This window comes from Haematobia irritans, chromosome 3, assembly GCF_050003625.1.
Source record: "Haematobia irritans isolate KBUSLIRL chromosome 3, ASM5000362v1, whole genome shotgun sequence".
Taxonomy (NCBI): domain Eukaryota; kingdom Metazoa; phylum Arthropoda; class Insecta; order Diptera; family Muscidae; genus Haematobia; species Haematobia irritans.
In genome coordinates this window covers 37,730,392-37,756,608 of record NC_134399.1, presented here as the reverse complement: position 1 = coordinate 37,756,608, position 26,217 = coordinate 37,730,392, and the positions used below count along the sequence as shown (strand labels likewise).

At 31.4% G+C, this 26,217-nt stretch overlaps 1 protein-coding gene and 1 long non-coding RNA gene across 6 annotated transcripts in view; one reads left to right on the top strand and one right to left on the bottom strand.

Annotated features, from left to right (window-relative positions):
- Positions 1-2,341: 2,341 nt before the first annotated feature.
- Positions 2,342-26,217, bottom strand: part of RhoGAPp190 (Rho GTPase-activating protein 190) — a 55,817-nt gene continuing 31,941 nt past the window's right edge. For all 4 annotated transcript variants that reach the window (XM_075302768.1, XM_075302770.1, XM_075302767.1 and 1 more), the window contains 8 exons: positions 23,997-24,154; positions 23,722-23,929; positions 23,438-23,662; positions 23,310-23,368; positions 22,858-23,242; positions 22,667-22,798; positions 9,569-9,713; positions 2,342-8,780 (listed from right to left, as the gene is read on the bottom strand). In XM_075302768.1, coding sequence (XP_075158883.1) covers positions 8,582-8,780; positions 9,569-9,713; positions 22,667-22,798; positions 22,858-23,242; positions 23,310-23,368; positions 23,438-23,662; positions 23,722-23,929; positions 23,997-24,154 — 1,511 coding nt within the window. In that variant the 3' untranslated portion in view covers positions 2,342-8,581. The remainder of the gene's footprint in view (positions 8,781-9,568; positions 9,714-22,666; positions 22,799-22,857; positions 23,243-23,309; positions 23,369-23,437; positions 23,663-23,721; positions 23,930-23,996; positions 24,155-26,217) is intronic.
- On the top strand, positions 18,761-19,505 carry LOC142232065 (uncharacterized). Of its 2 annotated transcripts, none has more exons than XR_012721003.1 (2): positions 18,761-19,298; positions 19,396-19,505. It is a non-coding gene; the product is annotated as an uncharacterized LOC142232065 (long non-coding RNA). The 2 variants fall into 2 exon arrangements; XR_012721002.1 differs by having other exon boundaries at positions 19,355-19,505.

Genomic DNA, 26,217 nt, shown 5'->3' with positions numbered 1-26,217 from the left:
ATATGTTTGGGTAGTCTAAGTTGCAAACATTTTGTATTTTTGCATCCAAATTCAATAATGTTGTCTTCCAAAAAACAATATGTTATTATGTGAACATATAATATGCATTTTGCACCCAAAAATACTATATGCTTAAAAAAAATTTCTCCCAAACAATATTGTGCTCAAAATTTTATTTATTTATTTATTTATTACAATCATAATGAATTATGAAAATAAACAGGTAATATAGGTGCTAACAACATAGGTTTTCGACCTGAATGCTCGAAATTTTGTTTCTGCCCAATTGTATATTCCCCCACATCTTTCTCACTTCCACGAGATTTTTTAGTTCTTAGCACCTTTTTCTGTAATACAAACATTGTAGAAGAAATTATTCAATTGTATGATTTTTTTTTTATTTTAATTTTACCTTTTGCCGGACGGGGATTCGAACAGCGGACCACACAGTTTGTAAGGATCAACGAAGTAGCTGATCAATTGCCCAAGGAAAAATAAAATGTTAATTTTGTAATAACAAGCAACAACCACCAACTTAATTCAATATCGCTCCCTGTTAAATAGCGCTCCAAGATACTAAACACATATATGTTTATAGGCTATTTCTAAATTAATATATGTTTGCATCCAAGCATATTATATTTACAAACATTTTATGTCCCAAACATAATATGTTTTAACATATTGACATATATGTCCCAAACATGTTATGCTAGTTTATGAACATTATATGCTTGCACTCAAAAATATTGTGTTTAAAAATTTGTGTTCCAAACATATAATGTTTATAGCGAAACATATGAAAAACAGTCTTTTTCATCCGTGCAGTAGCTCGAAATACAAAATATTAGAAACATATGGCAAGTCATTTCTTTTAAAACAAGCTGGCAAAATTGGCTGTTTTTAGATAGTTTACATTTTCAATCGCTAGTGAAAAAAAATACATTGTAGAAAATTGACTGTACAAAATAAACTACTAAGCGAATTTACATTGTGTAAAAAGGAATTTACATTGTGTAAATGGAAAGTATGCAAAATAATAAAAAAATATTAAAAATTCGTTTGTGTTTGTGCGAAAAGAAATGTGTTGTGTTAAAGTGGTAAGTTTTTGTTTTATAATTTTCATGTAATGTTTGTGTTTCGTGGAATGGTACTTTCTGTATTCACCGACATTTTGGTATGGGAAGGAAGGTTATTGTGTGAAAGTATCATGTGGTTTTAAGTTTAATTCCGGCTGTGTCCGTCTTATAATGAAAAAATTTTAAAAAAATCAAAAAATTCAGTGTTTCTAAAAATAAAAAAAATTGAACTTGTAACATTTTGACTGCAAAAACGTCGGAATTCCTTTGGTGCCGTATTCCAAATTTTCAAGGAATGCAAAGTAAGATTGCATGGTATCAAAAATTAAGAAAATATATATTTTCGGTCGAGCCAAACAAAAATTGAAGAAACTAAATTTCACGTAAATCGGAGTAAAACTTTGGTCTTTGTGGTCACATTTGTGTAAATCGGACGAAGCATATATATGGGAGCTATATCTAAATCTGAACCGATTTCAACCAAATTTAGCACACCTGCAAATACTATCAATTTTACCCTTTGTGCAAAATTTGAAGAACATTGGGATGAAACTATAGCTTCTTGAGCCTTATATGTGCGTACCGGGCGTAAGATATATATTGGAGCTATATCTAAATCTCAACCGATTTCTTCCAAAATCAATAGGGCTCTATCCTGTTCCAATACACATACGTGTGCAAAATTTAACGTCAATTGGTCTAAAATTGCGACCTAGACATTGAATACAAAACCACAGTCTATATGTATATATAAAAGGTTTCAGTGGGCGTGTCAGTGGGCGGATCGATCTGAAAATTTCTATGAGCTCTTCTGGCGTTATGCACAACATGTGTTCCAAATTTTAAACCGATAAGTGCATTTTTGTAGTTTTTGCCTCAAAATCTGGTCGTTGGCCCCATAGTGCATTGTAAAAAAGTGAAGGAGTTGCCAGATCGAAACAAAATTTAACATGTGTTCATAACAGAGATGGAAGTTTCCAAAGCACTTAACTTTTTTCTGTTTATACCGCGCTTTTTGTGCTAGGTTAAGAAGTTTCCGAACTGCCCTCGTACTATATTATATTTCTTCTACGAAACCTTAAATGATGCCACTGGCCTCTCTGATAATAAAATTTCTTCTCGTTAACAAAATTGAATAAAAAGATTTGAACATCACGAAGAAATCCAAAAACAACTAAAAAGAACTTACAATTTTTGCGATACTTGTTTGGCAAACGTTTTATTTGTTTGCATACAATGTTGGGTAAAAGGAAAACAACAAGTTTTGCACAGTTATTTCAAAATTATTTTATTTTTTATTTTTCTTGATTTTTTTTTTTCATCATAAACGACGGCCCTTTTTCACCTTAGTACATATGCACGCATAACACGCAGATATAAACGCTTTCGAATGCATACGGTATCAGAAATGACCGTTAATATCAATTTTGTTTTTTTTTGTTTTTTTCGTGTTCATTTTTTAAAAATATCAATACACCACATCACGTTAATCAGTAGTAAATATGTATATATATAGTATTAATTAATATTAGTTACTTAATAATTGGTTGTTTATGCAATAGACACATAGACACTGACATTTTACATACAAATTACACTAAATGGTTGGTTTTGTTTTTGTTTCATCATTTTTATAAAATATCTTATTATTTTTTGTAATACCTATTTACTTGCTATTAATATAATATTATAATTATTATATAAATCAGGAAGATTATGGTGCGTTTTAGACACATTACACATATATAGAGAAGTACACATACATATTATCGTCAATACATTTATGTATGTTACTTTATTTTGTTGTTGTGGTTGCTGTGAGAAATAACACATGTTGTATAATATGGATTTTTGTTTCACTTAATCGCATTTAGTTATTTATTACACACTTACAATTATCGAAATAGTTATAAAACATTTTTTATATCAGATTTTTCTTTTCTGTTATTATTTCAAAAAAAAGTACTAAGGATAATTTAGAATACACATATTGGCCATGTCCGCTGTCCTCTATCTTTATAAAACTCATAGAAAAAAATCTATGATAATATTAACTAGATATTCAGTAATTACGACTGTCTTTCTCTTAGAACACCAAACAATCAGTAAATTTAACACTTAACACATTGCTGAAAAATCAATGGTTTGCTGAAAGTCTTTGGAAAACTACAACTACAGAAAAAAATATATTTTTTTATTATTTTGAAGCATTAAATTAATTAATCCGATCAAATTTTAATTTAAATTGCTTCAATCATGGAAATTATGGTATTAATGGTCATCGTCAATTAAAAAAATAATTGATTCCATGTAGGTTAGGTTAGGGTAGGTGGCAGCCCGATGTATCAGGCTCACTTAGACTATTCAGTCCATTGTGATACCACATTGGTGGACTTCTCTCTTATCACTGAGTGCTGCCCGATTTCATGTTAAGCTTAATGACAAAGGACCTCCTTTTCATAGCCGAGTCCGAACGGCGTTCCACATTGCAGTGAACTTAGAGAAGCTTTGAAACCCTCAGAAATGTCAACTTGTGTATGCAAGGAGAGCATGCTAACCATTGCACCACGGTGGCTCCCTGATGCCATGTAAAATTTGATTGATTCACTAATTGAATTAAATTTCTAATTGAAAAAATATTGTTGTACTTTTTTGCTGTATATGCAAAAAAAATCAATTTCGTCTTCTTTGCTAAAACATCCAGCAGTAGTAATTTCATAACAGCCGACATTCAACTCAAATTGTGTCCCATTGATTAAAGTGAGGTTAATTAATTCAGTCACATTCACAAAATTCATAAAATTCAAGTGGTCAATAGGGTTTCCTACACTCAAAAAAAGTGAATTCTCTATTTCACTAAAGCCAATTTAACTTTATTTTAGTTAATGGAATTATGTTTGGAGGAAGTTTCCTTTACTCTAATAATTTTTTTTTACGTTAGTGAAATTAACTAAAACCGTGGAAAAAATACTCAAATGAACCATAAAGATTAACTAAATTCGTGTCTTCCACAAAATAATTCAGAATTTCTTTAAATTTGTAAATTTTACCAAAAATGCGTCCATAATGAACTTCGTATGACACTAAAGACATTCTTGCAATTTTGAACTCCAAGTCCTTCAATCTACAAAATTGTCTTTAACAAGTGAAAAAACTTAATTATGTCTAATAAATTTTCTTGCATTTGCCGAAAAATATTTACTTATTTTTATGACATCGGCGTGATGCCAACGTTTGTAATACTGTTTAGTTAAAATTTTCTACAAATATTCAAAATTGTCTAGAATTAACCGAAAGTTTTCTTCCTGGTGGGTTCACTGTTTTTTTTCAGTGTAATTTTGTGCATTGATAAAATTGAAGAAAAAATTATGTTAGCAAAAAACAAAGTGTTTTTACCTTGGGGCCGGAGACAGAAGATTTTGCTCGAGTCGTAGTCAAAAAGTTTTGATCGACTCCGACTTCTGCTAAACCAACATTTAAAACACACTTCATATTTTTGTAACCAAACATACACACACATTTTTTTTCTGATTCAATCACGAAATTAATTTGTCCAATTAATTTTTTAATTGAAATGTCTTTTATCACAAAAATGATAGCACCAATCACAGTTTTAGTTGGGCATAAAAAATACTTGATTAAAAAATGAATTGATTTCAATTAGGTCCCTAATTTTGAGCATAGATAAAATTGAAGAAAAATTTGTGTTAGCAGACGAATAAAGAAATATCCGCTGAAACAAGTGTTTTTACCAGGGCTGTGGAGTCGAAGTCTTGAGATCGGAGTCTGAAGATTTTGCTGGAGTCGGAGTCCAAAAATTTTGCTCGACTCCGACGCCTGGTAACATAATTAAATCTCATTTTCATAACATTCAATGGACCAATAGCTCTAATTACACTAATGATAAATTTTAGTATTAATATATTTTAGCAAAACTGATGATAATTTTTACTTATTTTTATTGCAAAAGAAAGTTAATTGTTTGTAGCCCAATGAATGTTTCTTTATCCCAAGTATGTCTCAAAAATTTTATGTACTCAACGTAGGTATAACGTTCAATGAGCGTACACATAAGTTCAAATTAAGTATTCGTTCTATATTCGGAGAAGGAAGGAATTTAGTGAAAAAAATTCTCTAAATATTTTAGAGTAAACACAAATAATCTAAACCAATTAGAATGACAAAAGGCATGTATTTTTAAAATAGAATAGGTTTTCTTGGAGGACTGATAAGAATGCACAAGAACGCATCCTTATTATGGTGATATAAGGCAAAAAGCTATGTGCAGTTGCGTATAATTTTTGAATATAGCAAAACATTTCCCCTATATAGATTTACGCAGCATCTGGAATCAGTCTTGCCAGGTTAGGGGGTTTCCCCCTAAATTTAGTTTTTTCACGTTTAGGGGGAACATTTATTTAGGGGGATTTTTGGGGGTAAAAAAATATCTTAGACCTTATAAAGTGGAGCAATTCTCAAGCAAATTCGGAACAATTCTGGCATGAATTATAAAAAAAAGATGAGGGAAGTCAACAAGAAGATCCTAAATACAAGCAAGTATGCAATAGCATTATTTTCGTTATCTTTTTTAAACGCTTCTGTTGAAAGGCCTTTTTTAATATTTGACACAATTAAAAACAATCATATTTTAACTTAGCAGCTGAAAGCATTTTAAGAGTAAGCCTGCTTTTTAAATTGGTATACATATTGTATTATTACATATAAAGAAAAAATAATTTCTTCAGGGACGAAATTTTAAACAAACGAAATTGTCTTTTGTTATAAAGTATTTTCTTAAATGCAAATAGTATTTTTTTTTACATCAAACGAAAACTTAGTTTGTCTAAAATTTCGTTTCTCAAAAAAGAAAACTCTTCTTTCAGTATAAATATTTGTGTTAAATTTAATTTTTAAAGTGTATCACTACAGGATTTTTTCACGAACCCCTTTTTGTACTTATTACATTCTTAATTTTTTTTTGGGGGTTTTTGAAAAAAAGCCTAGACCAATTTAGGGTTTTTTTTCTTAAGATTTGGGGGGAAGAATCAAAAATCGCCTGGCAACACTGTCTTGAATATCCATGAGATCTGAAGAATTCCAAACACAACGTCTCCTTACACGGGACTCTTGAAATTTGCGTTTCTTTCCAAAATAGGAAATAGCAGTTTTAAAAAATCTTCTTAGAATAAACAGCTGACTCGAAATTAAGAGTCAAAACCACTCTAATTTAAGAACAGAAATTTGTACCGAAAATAATTAGAGTGGATTTTATTATTTTGTCGGAATAGACTCGGAAATAAGAATATGGGTGATAGTCGATTTTCGAAGTTATGGAAAACTTAATTTTTCATGTTTCGTCCTTTTTTCAAATTTCAAAAGTGGATTTCTCGTTAAAGTTCGATAAGTTGATTTTGGTCTTTATCTTCTTTCAAAACCCAAAAATAAGCTTTAGATTAATGAAATCAGCTAATAGTTAATCTAGAGACACTAGTTTGTTGTTATTTCTCTTTTTTTGACAATTTTGTTAATGCCTCATTCACATTACACTTCCAAAATCCACTTAAACTAGATTTCTACTGTAATTTGTCTTAAAAAAGGGATTTCAAATCCATTTTTCAAGCCTAATGTGAATGGACTATTAAATTGGTTAAATTAAATGTTTGTATTTGAATTTTATATGTAAAAAAGTATTTTTAGTTTAGTTGAAAACCCTCTTGGGTAAATGTTTAAAGTACAACCACAGTTTAAAGTCTATACATTTTACGAATGTGACACAAAGACTGCTATTGATTGCATACTTTTTCCTAGGAGTGGAAAAATTACCCCAGCTTTATTACAGAAACAGATGCACGGTGACTTGTCAAATATGCATTTGGGTATCTACATTTCAAAAAACAACAAATACTAGTTTTCATTAACCTTTGCGTTACTATCGTGTAATGCAAGATTAATTTGTTATGACGTACTACACTCCTGAATACTGTCGAAATTTCAGTCAGATCTACACCTATTTTCACTTTTATCGGAAGCGGAATTTCCCACGGAAACTTATTTCCAAGTATGTTATAGGCAATGTACTTATGGTATCATCCCCTCGTACAATGTTCGTATCAGTTATATAAAACTCGAATTTAAGCGTATTAAATAAAAACTACATAAAAAACAATTTTATCTTGTAAATAAATGCAAATCGAGTTTCATATTGAAATGCAAGAAAAGTATAATCTAATTGAGCGATTTAGAGGCCGGCCATGTGTTCTAAATATCCTTATGTTACAGCTACGGTGAGTTAGACAAACAACATAGAATGTGAGAGATAGTGTGTGGGAGAGAAAATTCCGATTATTTTTTTTTTGTGTAAAAAGTCAAAACAAATATAATACACTGATGGCATAACGATTTTGCAAATCAAAAATTTCAATAATAATAGAACATCTTTTGGAGATGAACTATTTTACAGTTTGGTTTTGGTTTAAATATACATAAGATTATATTTTGTTCAAGAAGGATATGTAGTAATTTTACGCCTTGCTATGTAGTGATAACAACTGCTAAAATATTTATAGTGTGAATAAACATTTGATAAACTCTTTGAGAAATTTCTAGGTAATTTGGAAAAATTTTGATTTTTTTTCGTTTAAATGTAAAAATAGAAACAAATGCTATATGGGTATTTATGAAAGGAATACAAACTGACATAAGATATTTGTTGTTACTTTTTTTCGTTTTCGTTTTGCGATAAAAACTCATCTAATAAGCACACACTTATTTGGAGATTGTAAGTGAAGTTTTATAACCTTCATGGCTAAATAAAACTTAGGCGGCAGAGGCAAATCAATATACACACATATATAAGGTTTTATAAAAGTCGGTTGGCTTCTTAATAATATTGGCTTCGTTTCAAATGTTCGTTCTCTATCTATAGCTGTGTATTTATTATCATTATCGTTTCGTTATTATTATTATTATTATTATTTTTGTTTTTGTTATTAAATTTATGTTTTGCTATATTTTGGCTTTCCGACAAAGTTTTAAGCTTGTTTTTTTTAGTATATTGTTATTATTTATTTTTTATTTATTTACTTGCTTGGGTTTGTCTGTTTTTTTTGTTTTTCCTTTTGTTTTTTAATCTCACTTCTGTTTACTATAACTAAAATTTGCTTATGCATATACGCACGCACACACACACATGGAGACATCAATTTACATACAATTAACTAATCAAATATATTATAATAATTTAAAAATCAACTACCAACTAAAAACAATGGTTTACACGCCCATAAAAACGGAATACATGTTTTGTAGGTGAGCATAATTACTTTCTGTTCCTCTTCATAGCTTATACCAAAAATTATTTTTTTCTTAAATTTTTATACTATATAAAAAAAGTATTTTTGCTGTTTTCATTTTGTTGTTGTTGTACAACTTAATAACACATAAACACCCATACATTATATATTTATATATACCGACAAATTAAAAACGAAAATACTGGTGATTTATACCATGACAAAAGCGTCTTCGCCACAAAATAGATATGGGTATTGATCAATCATTGTTTGTACAATGTCTTCTAGGTAAGGACGCAATTGCTCAAAATGTCCCATATCAGTAAAATCGATAGGTATTAAAGTGGGCCACCAACATATGGCTAAATTTTTACTATCCATGCTGTTTAGTTTTGAGTTGTCAGAGACGCTGCAATGGAAATTGGTCGACATTTAATTAAACATTACACATTTCAGTCAATATTAATACGGGGAAAAATACAAAATCGTAAACGGAATCATGCGACATCAATGTATGAACTTTCTTTTAAATATTTTATAAAAAGTATAGTTCATAATTACACTAGTAGTTTACAAAAAAATCATGTACACTTGATGAGAGGCTACTTTTCTTATGTATTTTGATCTGCTGAATTCGAAAAAAATATTTTTTTTATGGAACAGTTTTTGAGATATCCCGTTATTGTTAGTTTTTCACCCTTTTTTTCACTAAACAAATTATATCTCTATTAAAAAAAAATTTAATAGTTTATACTTTTCTGGCGGAAAAGGTCCATTGTAAAATACGATTTTTTTGAAAATTTTGCTTTTTCGCATCGATATTTGAACCAATTAACTTATCACAGATCCAATTATACACGATTATTCGTCATCTTTATACCTTTCATTTAAATACCAACAACGATACAATCGGACATTTCTAAATCGAGATATAATTTGTTTAGTGAAAAAAGAGCGAAAAACTAAAAATAACGGAATATCTCAAAAACTGATCCATAAAAAAATTTTAAACATGTTTTTTCGAATTCAGCAGATCAAAATACATAAGTAAATAAAAGTCGACTCTCATCAAGTATACATTTTCAGTGTAAACTAGTGTTATTAGAAGAAGAATGCATAACTCCAGTAATGAATTTTGCACTCAGATAATCTCATGATGTGTTATACTATTCTATAATATGAAAAACTTATACTTACTGCACAAAATGTTGGAATATATATTTCAATATAGCAAAATTTACAGGTGGCAATTTCTCTAACAATGTCTTTAAAGCCATTAAGCGACAACTTCGATCGGTTTTTACTTCAACATTCACTTTGGAACCACATACAGTGCGAGAACCTGAAAATAAAAAAATAAAAAACATATTAATAAGTTTATTTATTTTTTTTAATACAAATTCATGTAATTCTGCCAATATTTTAAATAATTTGTAGACTAGAGACTGTTTAAATTTTAATGTAGCTTTTATGACAATAATTTACAGAGCTCTGCTAAACGGTGGTTTGTGCCTGTGCTAAAAAAATTCGGAATTTATTTTCACGCACATATTATAGATTATAAATTAGAAACACTGAAGAGTTTCCCTACAGGCTTTTTATTTTTTATACCCTTCACCACTACTGTGGTACAGGGTATAATAAGTTTGTGCATTTGTATGTAACGCCAAGAAGGAAAAGTCTGAGACCCATCGTTTAGTATACCGATCGTCTTAGAATTAAATTCTGAGTCGATTTAGCGATGTCCGTCTGTCTGTCTGTCCGTCTGTCTGTCTGTCTGTCCGTCTGTCTGTCTGTCTGTTGGTGTATTTTTGTGTGCAAAGTGCAGCTCGCAGTTTTAGTCCGATTGTCCTAAAATTCGGTATAGGGTTCTGTTTCGGCTCAAAGACGATCCCTATTGATTTTGGAAAAAATCGGTTCAGATTTAGATATAGCTGCCATATATATTTTTCACCGATCTGGTCATAATATGCGTGCATATCAACCGATCTTCATCAAATTCCGTACATCCGAATGTTTTATGAGTCTCGAAAAACTTGCAAAATATCAGCCAAATTGGTTCAGATTTAGATATAGCTCCCATATATAGCTTTCGCCCGATTTACACTCATTTGCCCACAGAGGCCAATTTTTTGCTCCGATTTAGTTGAAATTTTGCACAGGGAGTAGAATTAGCATTGTAGCAATGTGTGCCAAATTTGGTTGAAATCGGTTCAGATTTAGATATAGCTCCCATATATAGCTTTCGCGCGATTTACACTCAAATGACCACAGACGCCAATTTTTTGCTCCGATTTAGTTGAAATTTTGCACAGGGAGTAGAATTAGCATTGTAGCTATGTGTGCTAAATTTGGTTGAAATCGGTTCAGATTTAGATATAGCTCCCATATATAGCTTTCGCCCGATTTACACTCATATGACCACAGAGGCCAATTTTTTGCTACGATTTAATTGAAATTTTGCACAGGGAGTAGAATTAGCATTGTAGCTATGCGTGCCAAATTTGGTTGAATTCGGTTCAGATTTAGATATATCTCCCATATATAGCTTTCGCCCGATTTACACTCATATGACCACAGAGGCCAATTTTTAACTCCGATTTAGTTGAAATTTTGCACAGGGAGTAGAATTTGCATTGTAGCTATGCGTGCCAAATTTGGTTGACATCGGTTCAGATTTAGATTTTGTAAAAGTCTATGAAATTCTGCCCAGATCGAGTGATATTTAAATGTATGTATTTGGGACAAACCTTTATATATAGCCCCCAACACATTTGACGGATGTGATATGGTATCGAAAATTTAGATCTACAAAGTGGTGCAGGGTATAATATAGTCGGCCCCGCCCGACTTTAGACTTTCCTTACTTGTTTTTTTTTATAAAATCGATATATTATTTATTATTTATTTTACATTAATTACAATTTTAAATGCGAGTTAATTGGACATGAAGATTAAGGAATTGGTACACCCAAAGAAATTTGTTAGTAGGGACAGCAGAAAAGTCTGCTAAAATAGCAGAAAGTCTGCTGAAAAAGGGACAGCAGTCATTGTTTGCTGAAATAGCCAACATTTCCTGCAATTTTTTAAGCTCGATTACACTAAAACATGTTTTATTTTGGCTAAAACAAATAAAAATGTCAACTTAGGAGCTATCCTAACATAATTAACACAATATTTTATGCATACCTATAGTATTTCACCAAAAATCTGAATATTTATCGAATTAAGGCATAACAGCAAACAAAATGTTTGCTGATCGTATTTAGGAGCTTGTAAGTATATTACAGTGCAAAAATATACCAAAAACTACTCTTGATTCTTAAATATGCTTTGGGGAAAAATTTATAACCTAAAAATTATATAAATTGTTGTTCATTAGGCCCTGAATTACAAAAATATAACAGCAGTCATCGACTGCTGTTTTTAGCAGACTTTTTTCTATGAGTGTATTATTATGCTATTGAAAAGAAATTTCTTTCTTGATTTGGACGAAAAACCAGCCTGCGTTGATATCGGGATAACATAAAAATTTATTATTTATTTTATTAGTTTTATTTATTTATTTTTGTATTGTTTCTTATTTTTAATTAATAATTTGTTTTATATATATTTTTTTGTAATATTAATAATTTTTTATTAATTGCTCAAATTATTGTGTATTCGTTTGTTTCAAATTCTCTTAACCAGTTATTAATACTATATTAATAGTAGATAAATTATTGCTAATGTCTTTAATTGTACTGTTTTTGTTGAGAACATTTTCTCAACAATTTCTCAACTTGCATAATACCCTTATCCTTTGAAAAAATGTTTGAAATTTTGTTGAAATGTAGTATTTTTTAACGTTTGTGTTTATTGGGTACATGGTTGCTCAATTATATTCTAGGGTTGTCATCAAACAAAAAAAAAAAATCGCAACATAATACTATGGAATGTCATTACTTTTATTTGTAGTTTAGTTTTTTTCTCCATTTCTATTTGAAGAAAATATACCGTTTTTTATAGAAAATGAAGCGTTTGTACGGAGACTTTTTTGATTAAGTGTTATGTACTCTTTTGATTTGAGCGGATGTACTCTTTACGAAAAATAATTTTTGGAGGGGATATATTTTTTTCACAGAGAGAAACCGAGCTATCTATCATTTAAGGCCTGGTTACACACAAAAAATATCACCGAAATTTTTTCAATTAATCACTTAATTGAATTTGGAAACGGATTCAATTAATATGTTAATTGATTCAATTAATTATTTAATCAAATCCGAATAAAAACCAATTAAAAAATGATTGATATTTGTTACGTTTCCAATTAAAATATTAATTGATTCAATCAATTTGTTAATCAATTCGGAAATAATTTTCAATTACAAACGTGATTAAAATTTTTCCGTTTCCAATTACACATGTGATTGATCCAATCACCTTTGTGATTGAAATTGAATAATTTTGAGCAATGGAAAGAGCGAAAGGAGAACAAGAGAATGGGTATTTATTCAACAATGTATGATGGAGAGATCAGTCTGTGGAAGTAACTCGTAACGAACGGTTGGGTTTTTGTTTTTCGCGTAAATTGAAAAACATGGTTGGCGACATTCTGTCTGCTGCATTCAAAATGTGTGCATAAATATTTCGAACGCAATAACAAATCATAGCAAAGGGTGCAAATAAATAAAGTGTGCAACAACAAATGGCCACGTGGTAAACGTTTGAAAAAATATATGACAGAACGCATTTGAAATTTGTGTCTTGTGGTATTGTAAAAATGGAAAACAATCTACGTTTATTGAAGGTAAGCAATTGTGAAATGTGAATACCATTTTCTATTGAAGCCTGTTTACATTAACCTGACTAAAATAATATATTTTTTATTCATTTCTTTTAGTGACCAATTTTATTTCATGAAATTGACCAATCAATTCAGCTGAATTATGTAATGGTTTTGGATTTTAAAATATGAAAAATATCCGAAAATAATAAAAATATGTATTTTCCATTTATTTTTTTTTTCTATTTCCAGAATTTGCAAAGTATCATCAATATAATACCAAATACAACATTGTTTTGCCATTATTTTTGTCTTTGATTGGTTCAAATTTTAATAGACGATTTCAATGTGTGGAAATTTTGGAAAGGATTTGTTACTGAAATTAAATTACCTAGGTCCTTAATACACCTTTTTATGCTAAACGACTACAACTGCAAAAGAAGATTGTAAATATACAACCTGGAACTGGATATTCTATGCAGGTAATGTTTAACAAAATTTTAATTGAACAAAATTAAATTCGAATTATTCTGTTTACTTCCAGAAAAACTATTTTAGCTTACAGACTGCTGATTTATTAGAAATCTAGGCGCATCTAAATATTAGAAGGAACATGTTGACATCGTTAATATTATAAGGAAGATAATGATTTATATAGTTTTTTTTTTTAACCATTAGTTGTTATTGATCATAATTGTATGTCTAAGTTATGTTGGAATAAAACACACAAATAACAAAAACAAAATTCTTTAGTCTATAGCATAATACAGAAAAATAAAATAAATCTGTTATTTCAAATAAAACTAAATAAGATATTGGAGGCGCAATATATGCATTTTTTTGATTGAAATTTATTGCCCATATCAATTAATAATTTAAATGAATCAATCAAATAGTTGATTGTTTTTTGTCGCGAAATTAATTAAAATTTTAATTGATTCAATCACACAATTAATTGATTCCGTGATAAAAGTCAATTAAATTTTTAATTGAAAATCGTGTTGGTTTTCAATCAAAATGGGTGATTGATGATACTATCATTTTCGTGATTGAAGATATTTCAATTTAAAAAATGATTGAATCCACGATTTTCGTGATTGAAATCAAAAAAAAATTGTGTGTGTATGCATCTAAAAATGTAGCGTAGCCGTAACATAACGGCAACGTATGATTTTTGGGAGATTAGGTAACTTGAAAAAAAAAAAAACGTACCAACAAACTATCAAAAACTGGCAGAAAAAGATTGTTTTTTACATTTTAAATGAATTTCACGAAAAATATTAATTTCTCATCATCCATTTTAACCCAAAAAAAAAAAAAAAAAAAAACAACAACACAATACCACATTTTTAATGAAATATATTTTCAGGCTAATCGCATTTTCATCGATGACGCTGTTTTTTGATCAGCTGATACGACAACGACACGTACATTTTTTTATGAATCTTACGACACGCTTACGTTTTTTTTTTTTTTTTTTCGGATTTAGATTCCACGTTTGTGGGGTTGGTCGAATAGCTAGTATTCATACACCAGTACTGGTTATCGCATTTGCGCATATCTCCGACAAACTTTTCTATAAGTTGATGTTGTTTATATTAATAAAACTGATAAGTTCGTTTAAGTCGGCAGTCTTCGCATTTTTCAGTAATGTTGGTAAGTTGGAGAATTTTTTAAAGATGATGTAGTTCTTTCTGGTTTGTTCAAATTTGTTGCAGTGAAAGATGAGATGGTGTTCGTTTTCAAGAGCGTTACAAGTTTCGCATATGTTGCTATCAATTAGTCTCATATTAAAAAGGAATTGTTTAGAGTATGTATGACCGGAGAGTAATCTGTTTATCAGTTTAATGCTTGGAGGTGTTAATGAAGAGTCTTTATACCATGGATTTTTTGGTGGCTCGTTGAAAAATTGGTAAAAGTATGTTCCTTTGTGAAGAGATATACTTTGATATTCTTCTTTCCACTCTTTCCATAGACAATCTTTAATGGCATGTTGGGCATCTTTTATTGAAAAATTTGAGTTAATTATGGAGCCATTTGTTGCGGCGTGTTTGGCGTAGTAATCTGCCAGTTCATTAGGTTGGATTCCTACATGAGAAGGAGTCCAGACTATTACTAGTTGCGATAGTGAGGAGTTGTTGACTTTATTAATTATATCATTAATCATATAATTGTGGGCAGTATTGTTTCTCATGAGAATGCAAGCATTTTTGCTGTCAGTGAAAATTGCAGCTTTATCAATCCCGTCTTCAATAATGATGTCGATGGCTTTGTTGAGAGCATGTAGTTCGCCAGTGAGAGAAGACACTTTAGCTTGTATTTGAAAAAGAAAGTTTTCATTTGTAGAAATGTTACAGGCAGCACAGCCCGTTGAGTTTTCGTTGACAGAAGCATCAGTCGCCCATATGCAATATCCTTCTCCCTTAAGTTCATTCATTTGTTTCCTGTACAGAGCTAATAGACAGGTTGAATTGTAGGTGTTTTTATTGAATGGAAAAACATTTAACCGTATTTGTATTTTTGAGGATGCAGGTATGTAGTTGTTTACTTTAGTTTGGTCTAGAATATTTTTGAATTTTAGGTAGACCATACCCATACTAGTATTTTTTGAGACTTTGCCTGTTATGTGCTCATAAAGTTTTACATTGTATATCTTTAAATTTAACAGTTCTTTGGCCGCCAAGTACTGCGCTCTTTGCTTTGGTGGAGTTATACCAGCTAGTGCATAAACTATATGCGTCGGAGTATCTTTCGTTAGACCCATGTTCCTCTTGAGAATTTGGTTTTGGAAGCTTCTAATTTTTGTATCCAGATATTTTGGAGCATTTGCCATTGAAGATACCAGATATTCTGTTTTGGAAAAAATAATAAACTTTGTCACATTATTGGCAATGGTTGGATGCAGTCCATTGTTCAGTGACGTCAACATTTTGAGGGCGTTGAGAGATGACTTGCATGATGATGAAACATCATTAAAATGATCTCTGAGTGACAGGCTGTTATTTATTGTTCTTCCAAGGAATTTGATTGAATTTAGTGGACGTATTAGTCTACCCCCAAGGGAGATTAGCGGAACGTTCCTGGCTCCTTTGGCAACGTACATCACAGCAGTTTTTTCAATGTTTACTTGAAATTTTAGTTGTTTTAAAAGCGAGTTGAACTCTAAAGCTTTGTTTTGCAGTATGCTTGTTGCATTATTAAACTCCTTTGCGTGGCTTAAGATTATAAAATCGTCCGCGAATTGGTATATATCCGTATTCTCATCTGCAACTCCATGGAGACCCAGTGTGTATATGTTGAATAAAGTTGGGCTTAGACAGCTACCTTGTGGAATGCCATTGAATATGTCTATACTGTTTTTACCCATGATGAGAGTTCTCCTGCTGAGAAATGAATGAATCCAAGCTATGATGTGTTGGGGAAAATTCAGATTCAGCATTATGTTTGTAAGAATATTGATGTCAACACACTCATATGCCGTTGATACATCAAGTGTCATGATAATAGTTTTTTCGCCTTTTTCCTTGTATACTGATATTGAGTGTAGCAAGTCATTAAAACATGAAGCCGCAGACTTATGTTTTTGATATGCGTAGGATCTGTGTGGCAAAACATTATTTTTAATCAAAAAATCGTTTAGTCTATTTTTCATCATTAGATTTAGGATTTTTAACAAAACTGGTAATAGAGCAATAGGTCTAAAATTTGTTATATCTGTAAGATCTTTGCCTCTTTTCGGAATTGGGATTATTTTAATTTTCCTCCACTCTTCATTAATTTCACATTTTGCCCATGCTTTATTTAATGCAGTAAGTAAGTTGCGTTTTGCTTCATCAGAGAGATTTTTAACCATTTCGTAGGTGATTCCGTCGAGACCTGCCGCTGATGGTTTATTTTTCTCCTTCAGGATCTTGAAAAACTCCAATAAGGTGAAATCTTCAGTAACTTCAAAGTGATCTAGTCTTGTGTGAGAAGTAATATTGTTTGGAATTTTCTCCTTAAGGTTGTTTAAGAATTTATTATTGTTGTCTTCACTCCAGTTGGAGGATGTGTCAGTAAAGGAAGAGTTTTTGCATCCTCGTACAAACTTGAAAAGTGACTTGGAGTTTGGATTTGTATTTAGGTGATCAATCTTTGATGTAAATGATTTCCTCTTTGCAAATTTAATTGCATTTCTGAGATTCGCTATCGCTTGTTGAAGATCTTCTGCATTTGAGCTGCTTTTGCAAAAATCAAAACGTTTTTGCGCTGCCTGACGTAAACGATATAGTCTTTCTACCGAATCATTCCACCACGCCTTGGGTGTTCTTTTAGGGGTTATCTTAAAAGTAGCGTTTTCAATTTCGATTTTAAGTGACATGTGAATTTCGTCAACGTCGGTGGAGAAAACCAACTGATTTAGATTTTTTAGGAGTTTTGCTTTAGAGAGAAAATTTCTGTTTTTTATGGAGTTTTCTTGACATGTAATTTGAATTGGGAAATGATGGCTGCCCCCCAGTGTAGTGTTTATGACTTTCCATGTTAAAGATAGGTAAGTGTTTGTAAAGGATAGGTCTAAGACCGATCCTGACATTTCTGCCAAGTCTCTTTTGAACGTTATGTCACCATTGTTGAGGCATCTGAAAACAGAACCCTCAAAAATTTTCTGAACCAATTTACCGCGAACGGAATCCAAACTGTCGCCAAAAATTTTTGATCTGGCATTGAAATCGCCACATATGAAAACATTTGGTTTGTTTTCAAAAAGAAATATGAGTTTTTCAAGTTCATTTTTTAAAATTGCAGTTTGTATGGAATGAGGAAAGTATACCGACACAAGTGTAATATTAGTTGTAAGGTTGGTGGTTTCACATATCAAGATGTCCAAATTAGTATCAAATTTAATTTTCTTAAACTTTATTTCTTTTTTGAGGCATATCGCGACACCCCCGTAGTTATCATTCCTCTTCTTTGAAATAATGTTATAATTTGTTAATTTAGATTGAGTATCCTTTCCTTCATAGTTAAAAATTTCACTTAATAGACATATATAAATTTGTAATTTGTTGAGATAGAAATCTAGAAGATTCTTATTTTTATTAAGACTCTGTATATTGTATTGAAGTAGATTTACCATGTGTGTGATTAGATTGAGATGTATGTGCATTTGAATTTGCTGATGTGCTATTTATGGCTTTTTGAAAGAAATTTAAAGCAGAAAGTCCTTCTTGACAGTTTGCTGCTGTGAGAATTGCTGACATTTGTTGAGTGAAGGTTGAGACTAACTTTTCCAGTTCAGAGACTTTCGAAAAACTTTCATGTCGAAAAACTGATTTGGAGGGGAGTTTTATATCAGGTTCCGCAGAAGGCAAGAATCTTTTGGGAGAAGCTGCGGCTATTTTGCTGTATTTAATTCTTGTGATTTTTCTGTTTATTTCTTCTGTTATAGATTTGGTTGGAGTTTTGTTTTTCATAGATATTGATGGATATTCGTTTTCGTATTGCGGCTCATCAAGAATAGCGTAATAGTTTGAAGTTGTTTGTTTTTGAAGACATTCTTTTCTTGACAGATTGGAAAGAGCCATTAATTGTCTGATGTTTTTTTCATCTTTGTATTTGTAGCACTTATCAGAATCCATTGCATTATGGTCATTTTGATTGCAGAGAATGCATCTGGGAGTGAGACAAATAGTTTGGCATTTAATTGTGGACATGCAGAGAGAGCATTTGACGTCTAAGCAGCTGTTTGGGCAAATAATGTTTTGACCGCAAAGTAAACAACGTTTCCTTGAGCGACATCTGTTCGCAATGTGGCCTAACCTACCGCAGTTTTTGCATAGCCGTACTTGCGGAACGTATAACTCGGTGTTAAACATATAAATCTCCTTTACAAGAGTATCCGATATCAAGCCAATTTTAATAGTTTCTGATGGTACATACCTGCCATTCTCATTTTTGATTTTAAATCTCTCGATTGATACTGTATCGAATTTGTTTTCTGGATTGATCACAATTTCATTAACAATTTCTTCACCAGTGAATTGAGTTGGCACATATTTGATTATATAAAATTTCTGTAAAAAACGGTCAGGAATGAAAGCTTTTAGACCCAGGGATTCAAGGTTTTCATTTAGAACAAATTTGTTTGCCGAGTTTGAATCATTGAAAGATAGGCGGAAGGTATTATAAGCATTATTTTTTGATATGAATTTTTCATTTATATTAGCTCTTTTCAGTTTGGCATACAAATGTAATTCTGAGTTTTTCCTTCTTGTAGAAACTGGCACTTCTGAGGACACAAGCACATAAAAGGGGCCTGGATGGTTTTGTGGATAAAGTATTTGTTTGTTCTTATAGAAATTATAATAATGCACCTCTTCTTCATGAGTTTCACCCGAGTTTACACTGCTTGGTTTGTTTACTTTTGTTTGGTTTTCATTTGTTATAGAAGTTTTGTCTTCTTTTCTTAAAAAAGGCACATATTTTTCATTTACTAGAGGGTTTGGTTGAATGTTTTTGAATTTTTTATTTTCACGATTTATGGGGGGCTCATTTCTCTTTTTTGGATCAAGCCTTGGAGGCGGATCTTCGCCCTCCATTATGGCATTTAATAAAAAAAAACTCAAAAGGTAATTTTCACTCCAATTCTAGTTGTCTGTTTATCCAAAACAATAACAAAGACACTGCACTTATCTCCTTTATAACTTAGTTAGTTGTAACTGTTTTTACGTGTTTTTGTATTTTTTTATTGATCAAGCACAAAGCGAGTAGCGACCAGCGCCAAGTAGTCTACCGTCAACAGAAGTTGAGAAGCGACTTACGTTGTGCAAACGTTGGAAAATCATTTGTATGGGCTGTCGTAAAACAAACAGCTGACACGCCACGGTACGCTTACCACCTGTTTTTGGATGCATAACCAGCGGTGCAAACTCTGACGATTTTTCGTCATTTTGACTATTTTTGATGGTAAATTTTGCCTTTGACGATTTGACGACGATTTTAAACAACGGAGTTATGAGTTGACGATTTTTTAAAATGCTCGACACAAGTGTTTCTTTTTAACGTTTTTTATGACGATTTGACGATTTTTCAAAGTGATGTAGTTATAAGTTGACGAAGGTGTAATGTAAACAAGCTTTTTTAATCTCAAAATATGACAATTTATATGCAGTTTACTCCCAACCGTCTCCAATGTAGAAAGAAATTTCAAAGCAATCAATATAAATAAACCTAAAATGCGGAATTCCTTTGAAACTTAAACATTGCAAGGTATTCTTTTGTCTTGGTTTAGTTAAATTCACTTTATTCATTACCGATAATAGAAAATGAGTTAAATAAATAAAATAAATAAATAAAATAATAAAAATTATACACGAGCCAGTAATAAGGATTTAAATTCGCTTGAAGAATATGACATTTTTCTGTCAAGAAAATTTTGTTAAACAACGTAGTACATGTACTCACAATCAGAAATATTACTTTTAATTAATTAAAAATTTAATTCAATTAATCTTCGTTTAAAAACTGGAAAATAGATGACTTAATTAGAGGGTTAAACGGAATTATTAATGTTTTTTTAATAAAACTTTTAATCTGTTCCTTTTTCAGCTATTTTGTGGGTGACGATTTTTTGACGAATTTTTTGGGACAAATTGACGATTTTGACGAAAAATATTTTAAAAATTGACGATCTTCAGTTCAAAACAGTTGGCACCACTGTGCATAACCAGGTCTTTATGCTTCATATGAGTAGCACTCATGTCAGTACTCATCACGGTTACCATAGTTGGTAGAATTCTACCAAAAATGGTAGATTTTTTTACTTTTGATAGAATTCTTGATGTTTTTGTAGATTTTGCAACATATTCCTCCCCAAGTAAGTATTTATAGAAATAAACTTTCGGCACAAAAAGGAACATTTCTATTGAAATAAAATGTTAACAATATTTTTTAAAGTAACTCATGTTCAATATCTAACTTGAAAATTCTATAAAACATGTTTTAATTTTCTATTGAAATGACAAAATTTTCAATAGAAATAAAATTTTGATAAAATTTTCTATGGACATAAAATTTTGACAAATCTTTTTATAGAATTTAAATTTTGAAAGTTGTAATAATATGTTAAATAATATTTTGACAACAGATTCTATAGAAATTAAATTTTGAAAAATGTCATAATATGATAATAACATTTGACAAAATTTTCAATAGAAATAAAATTTTGACAAAATTTTCTGTAGAAATAAAATTTTGACAAATTTTTGTACTTCCTATAGAAATTTTGAGGAAATTTTTATAGATTTTTTAATTTGGTAGATTTTTGGTAAAATTTTCTATCTATCTCTATCAAACGACGGAGTAACGTATGGGTACGCATTATCTATAAGAAATTACTTATCAACACAAACTAATTCAAAGAGAAAAAGTCCCAAGTATACCGAAATCCAATCCAAACCGGAAGCACTGTTTTGCGACTTTAGTGTACATTTGGTGGCAAATTGTGCCATTTTAGTGTAAAGTTCACTCCTGATATCTGCTATAACGGGTCGCTGTCTGATAGGCGATTTTGCAAAAACTATTGGCGCGAAGTATTATGACTACTGTATGAGCTGTCATGATGCGGAGGAAAAGGAATCAATTAAACACCTCTTGTGTGAATGCCCTGCATTTTGTGTAAGGAGTAAGCGAATTTTAGGGGCATATAGCTTTAGATTGCTAGCAGATCTGGAAAACGTTAACTTAAGCAGTCTGCTAATGTTTTTGGAACAATCTGGTTGGTTCAACAGAAGAAAATAATCAAGAAGGTTCAGCGGTTAAAACTAGAAGTGCCCATATGTAATAGGTACTTTTAATTGATGTGGTAGCACAATGGACTGAATAGTCTAGTAAGCCTGAAACTTAATCGGGCTGCCACTTTAACCTAACCTAGTGTCAAGTTGTACCACCAAATGCCATACTGTTTACATTTTTGTACTACCCTATTTGTCACGTTGTGGCAGTTTTTTTTATTAGTTCCTTTTATACTGTAATGGCCAGTTTCTCATCCTCCGATTAATTTTATCCGGTGGATAGACCTCCGGTTAGTAAAATTTTTGTATGGGATCAGCTGTTTTATCGACACGATAATTAATAACAAGACATTGAGAAACTGGCCCTAATCCTGTTAACATTCCGGTAACATTCCATGTGATCGATAAAAAATTATTGTTCACTTTTTTTTATAAAAAAAAGGTGTCCTCATGTGGGGACATTGGGCAGAGATTAGGTATGAAATTCTCCAAAGCTTTTTTAAACTTTACAATAAACTTGATAGTTTAACATACACACAATGGAGATATCATATGCGAGGAATTATAGATTTTAAATCACTTGGTACACATAAAAAAGTTCAAAAGTCGTAAAGTCAATTTTGAAGTTAACCAAAAGTCCACTTTGAATTTTTGTAGTTTTTACCTAAAAAACGATTGTAATTTCAGTTTTTACTTATCGTTGTTATCGATACTGTTACGGAAATGTTGACAATGTGTTAAAACACTTGTACTAACCTGCTACTTCTTCCAGCTCCTTAATTATGTCCTTGCTAAATAGTGGGGGCAAACGTTTTGAGAAAAAGTCCTTCAGAGCCGTTGCCACAGCATTCACAGGTATATCCAAAAGCTCAATAACAGTATTAGAATCTGTGTAAGATGAAATCAAATGTATAAAAATGACATATAAAATAATCTATTTCACATACCTTCTTCGAATTTTTGAAATAAAAGGTCCACATGAGCCCGACTCCCAGGAACACGGTAAATTCCTTCTGAATCAAGACCCTCCTTTTCTATGTACTCAATACATTTTATCAAAAATATAGGAATTTCAACTTTATCGGAGATCATAAGCTTTTCAAATTGAGATTCGGTGTCGGGAAAACCCTTGGAATTTTGCTTTAGTTTACGTTTCAGCTTCTTTTCTTGTTCCTTCTCTTTTTCTTGTAGTTTACGTAATCTAGTATTCTCCTCTTTTATGCGGCGCTTTTCTGATTTTTCAAATTCCTTCAAACATTTAGCATTCATATTGTATTCATTAAGGGACTCTGGCGCACCGAACATCACTGGTCCATCTGGTACCATAGTATACTGTGAAAGCCATCAATCAATTTTATTAGTTAAATATCTCGAGGAATATCACACTATTCACACTTACCTCGGGTGATTTATCCGTCTTTATCATATCGTTAATAATTGTGGAATCGGCAATTTTTTCTATAAAATAAGAGTTTTTGTTAAAAAAAATATATCAAATCTATAAGATGCTGTTATTGATTGACTCACTTTTTTCAGTATTAACCATTCTTTGATAATGTAATGGTATTTCTGGTGGGCTGACGTATGAACCAAACATTGTAGGTACTCTTGGAGTTTGTACCGGAATGGCTACTTTCTTTTTCTTTGTTTTCTTATTTACGGGTGGTTTTTTATTTATTTGTTTATAGTATGCATTTTGTTGGCGATTTTTACGTTCTATTGAACTAGCACAACTATCAGATTCAGTACAGTCTGGAAAATAATATGCCGTTGTAAGGAAATACGCGAAAACTATAATGCAATAAAGTTACCTTCATTTTCATAAATTTGTTCATATTCAGCCAACTCCTCAGAGTCTTCTTCATCACCATCCAATTGAGAATGATCAAATTGTGTATAGCGCTTAGACTCCTTATCACCACTTTCACAAATCGGCAAATAAGAATCACCACCGAAATTCATTTTCGCTACTGCTTCGCTAACTAACTGAAAGTTTTTCATGTTTAATTTTCCTGGTTGCTAGAATGAATAAATGTAAATGGTAAATTTCATACATTTCTATTTGAAATGTGCTATTTATGCTTACCTTTAGGGTCTGACTTGGACCTTTTGGACGAATTTTATTCAAATTAGAATCTATGTGTCTACGACCGGTTGTGTAAGCATGGGTTGAGCCACCGAAATTGTTCCAAATAGAATTTTTATTGATATTGCGTCGCCCATCTGATTTATCATCCAACCATTCTAAAATATTAAATAAATTAAAAGAAAAATTCAAATAAGTTGTCATCTCAAAAGACAGTACGTATAAATGATTGTAGGCAATGCATTTTTTTTCTAACATCTACATCATTGCAATAATCTACCCTACATCCAGAACGAATATTGTACCATACACAACAAGGTTTCCATTTATTTATACAAAATTGATTACTTTCAAAACAAAATCCTGTTTTTTTTCTTCATACATACTACATGCACAATTATAGGCTAGCAATTTTATGCAAACGAATATTTATTTCGGGGAAAATGGACTCAATACAATCTGCAGTGATTTAGAAAAGAATTATATTGATATAGTAAAACAAATGACATAAATCAAACCTCCACTAGTGTAAAAATATATCAGTATTCTTCAAAGGAAAATTAATCTTATTGAGATCTGAGAAATTGGTGCGAATTGCTACTGATGGACCTATCGCAGAACTGGTACCGGAGCTCCAGTTAGTTGCTATAGTCGTATTTGTTGATTCTTGTACTCGCTTGATATTAAAATCTTATTGGATCTACACATTTAGTGAAATAAAATTATCGGTATAACCTATTGTTCGACATATTTCAAGTTTTTTTTTTTCATTTCGAATGCGATTCGCATGCCCAAAATGAAACAGATTTCTAAGAGTTTGTCCGAGAGTGGTTCCTGAGGACCTAAATTGTCCCAGCACATGTCCTTTGGAATTAGACAAAGACGTGTCCTAAAGTGTAAATTTACCCGGTCAATGACAAACCCATGTTAAAGTGACCGGCTCCCTCCATACGTTTTGAGCAGAACGTTTTGAGCCCTGCATTTTGTGTAAGGCGTAAGCGAATTTTAGGGGCATATAGCTTTAAATTGCTGGCAGATCTGGAAAACGTTAACTTAAGCAGTCTGCTAATGTTTTTGAAACAATCTGGTTGGTTCAACAGAAGAAAATAATCGAGAAGGTTCAGTGGTTTAAACTAGAAGTGTCCACATGTAATAGGTACTTTTAATTGATGTGGTATCACAATGGACTGAATAGTCTAGTAAGCCTGAAACTTAATCGGGCTGCCGCTTTAACCTAACCTAGTGCCAAGTTGTGCCACCAAATGCCACTGTTTACATTTTTGTGCCACCCTATTTGCCACAATTTGACAGTTTTTTTTATTAGTTCCTTTTATACTGTAATCCTGTTAACATTGCGGTAACATTCCATGTGATCGGTGCCACAAAAAATAATAATCGCGTGGTGACTATCGATGAAATCGATAAAAAATTATTGTTCACTTTTTTAGAAAAAAGGGTGTCCTCATGTGGGGACATTGGGCGGGCAGAGATTAGGTATGAAATTCTCCAAAGCAACTTTAAACTTTACAATAAACTTGATAGTTTAACATACACACAATGGAGATATCATATCGTCCATACACACCAGGGACTAGTCCTGTACAGGTCCTATGATTGTTCCATTTCCCGTAGGGTAGATTCACTGTTGTTTTGGTGTTCGATAGTAAATCATAAAGAAGAGGAGAAAGTTGGGGAAAACGACAAACAAAAATTGTGTTTTTTTATGTTCCGTTGTTGCCGAATATGAAATTAAACCCCCCAAAAGTGGACACCCACTTATGAGGGTTAATTTTAATGTGATAATATAGCAAGCGTCCCACGACAATTGTCCACATTTGAGAGGTTTCACTGTACTTATTTTGTTTCGCTAAACTTTTTGAGGTCCGTCATGAAAGTAGAGCAATATCTTTGTGTCGTCGCAAAATATTGCATCTCCCCAAAAAGCCTCCACTTGTATCGAAATGTGTTCTATTGCAAACTGTAGTAGTTTTTCAATATTTTGTTGAGGAAAAAGAGACTATTTTCTTGCTGATCGAGGGGAGTATTTGTGTTTTAATTGAACCTTTCGGACAGCCTAATGCGATATTTGTTTCCCGCAGTCATTTTTCAAGTCTCGTACATTTTTGTATTTTTTTCTTCAAAATCTGTCACTATTTACAAATGTAAATATTTTTGGTTTAAGCTACTTTTAGTTGGTTTGTTTTGAATTATTTCATATGTA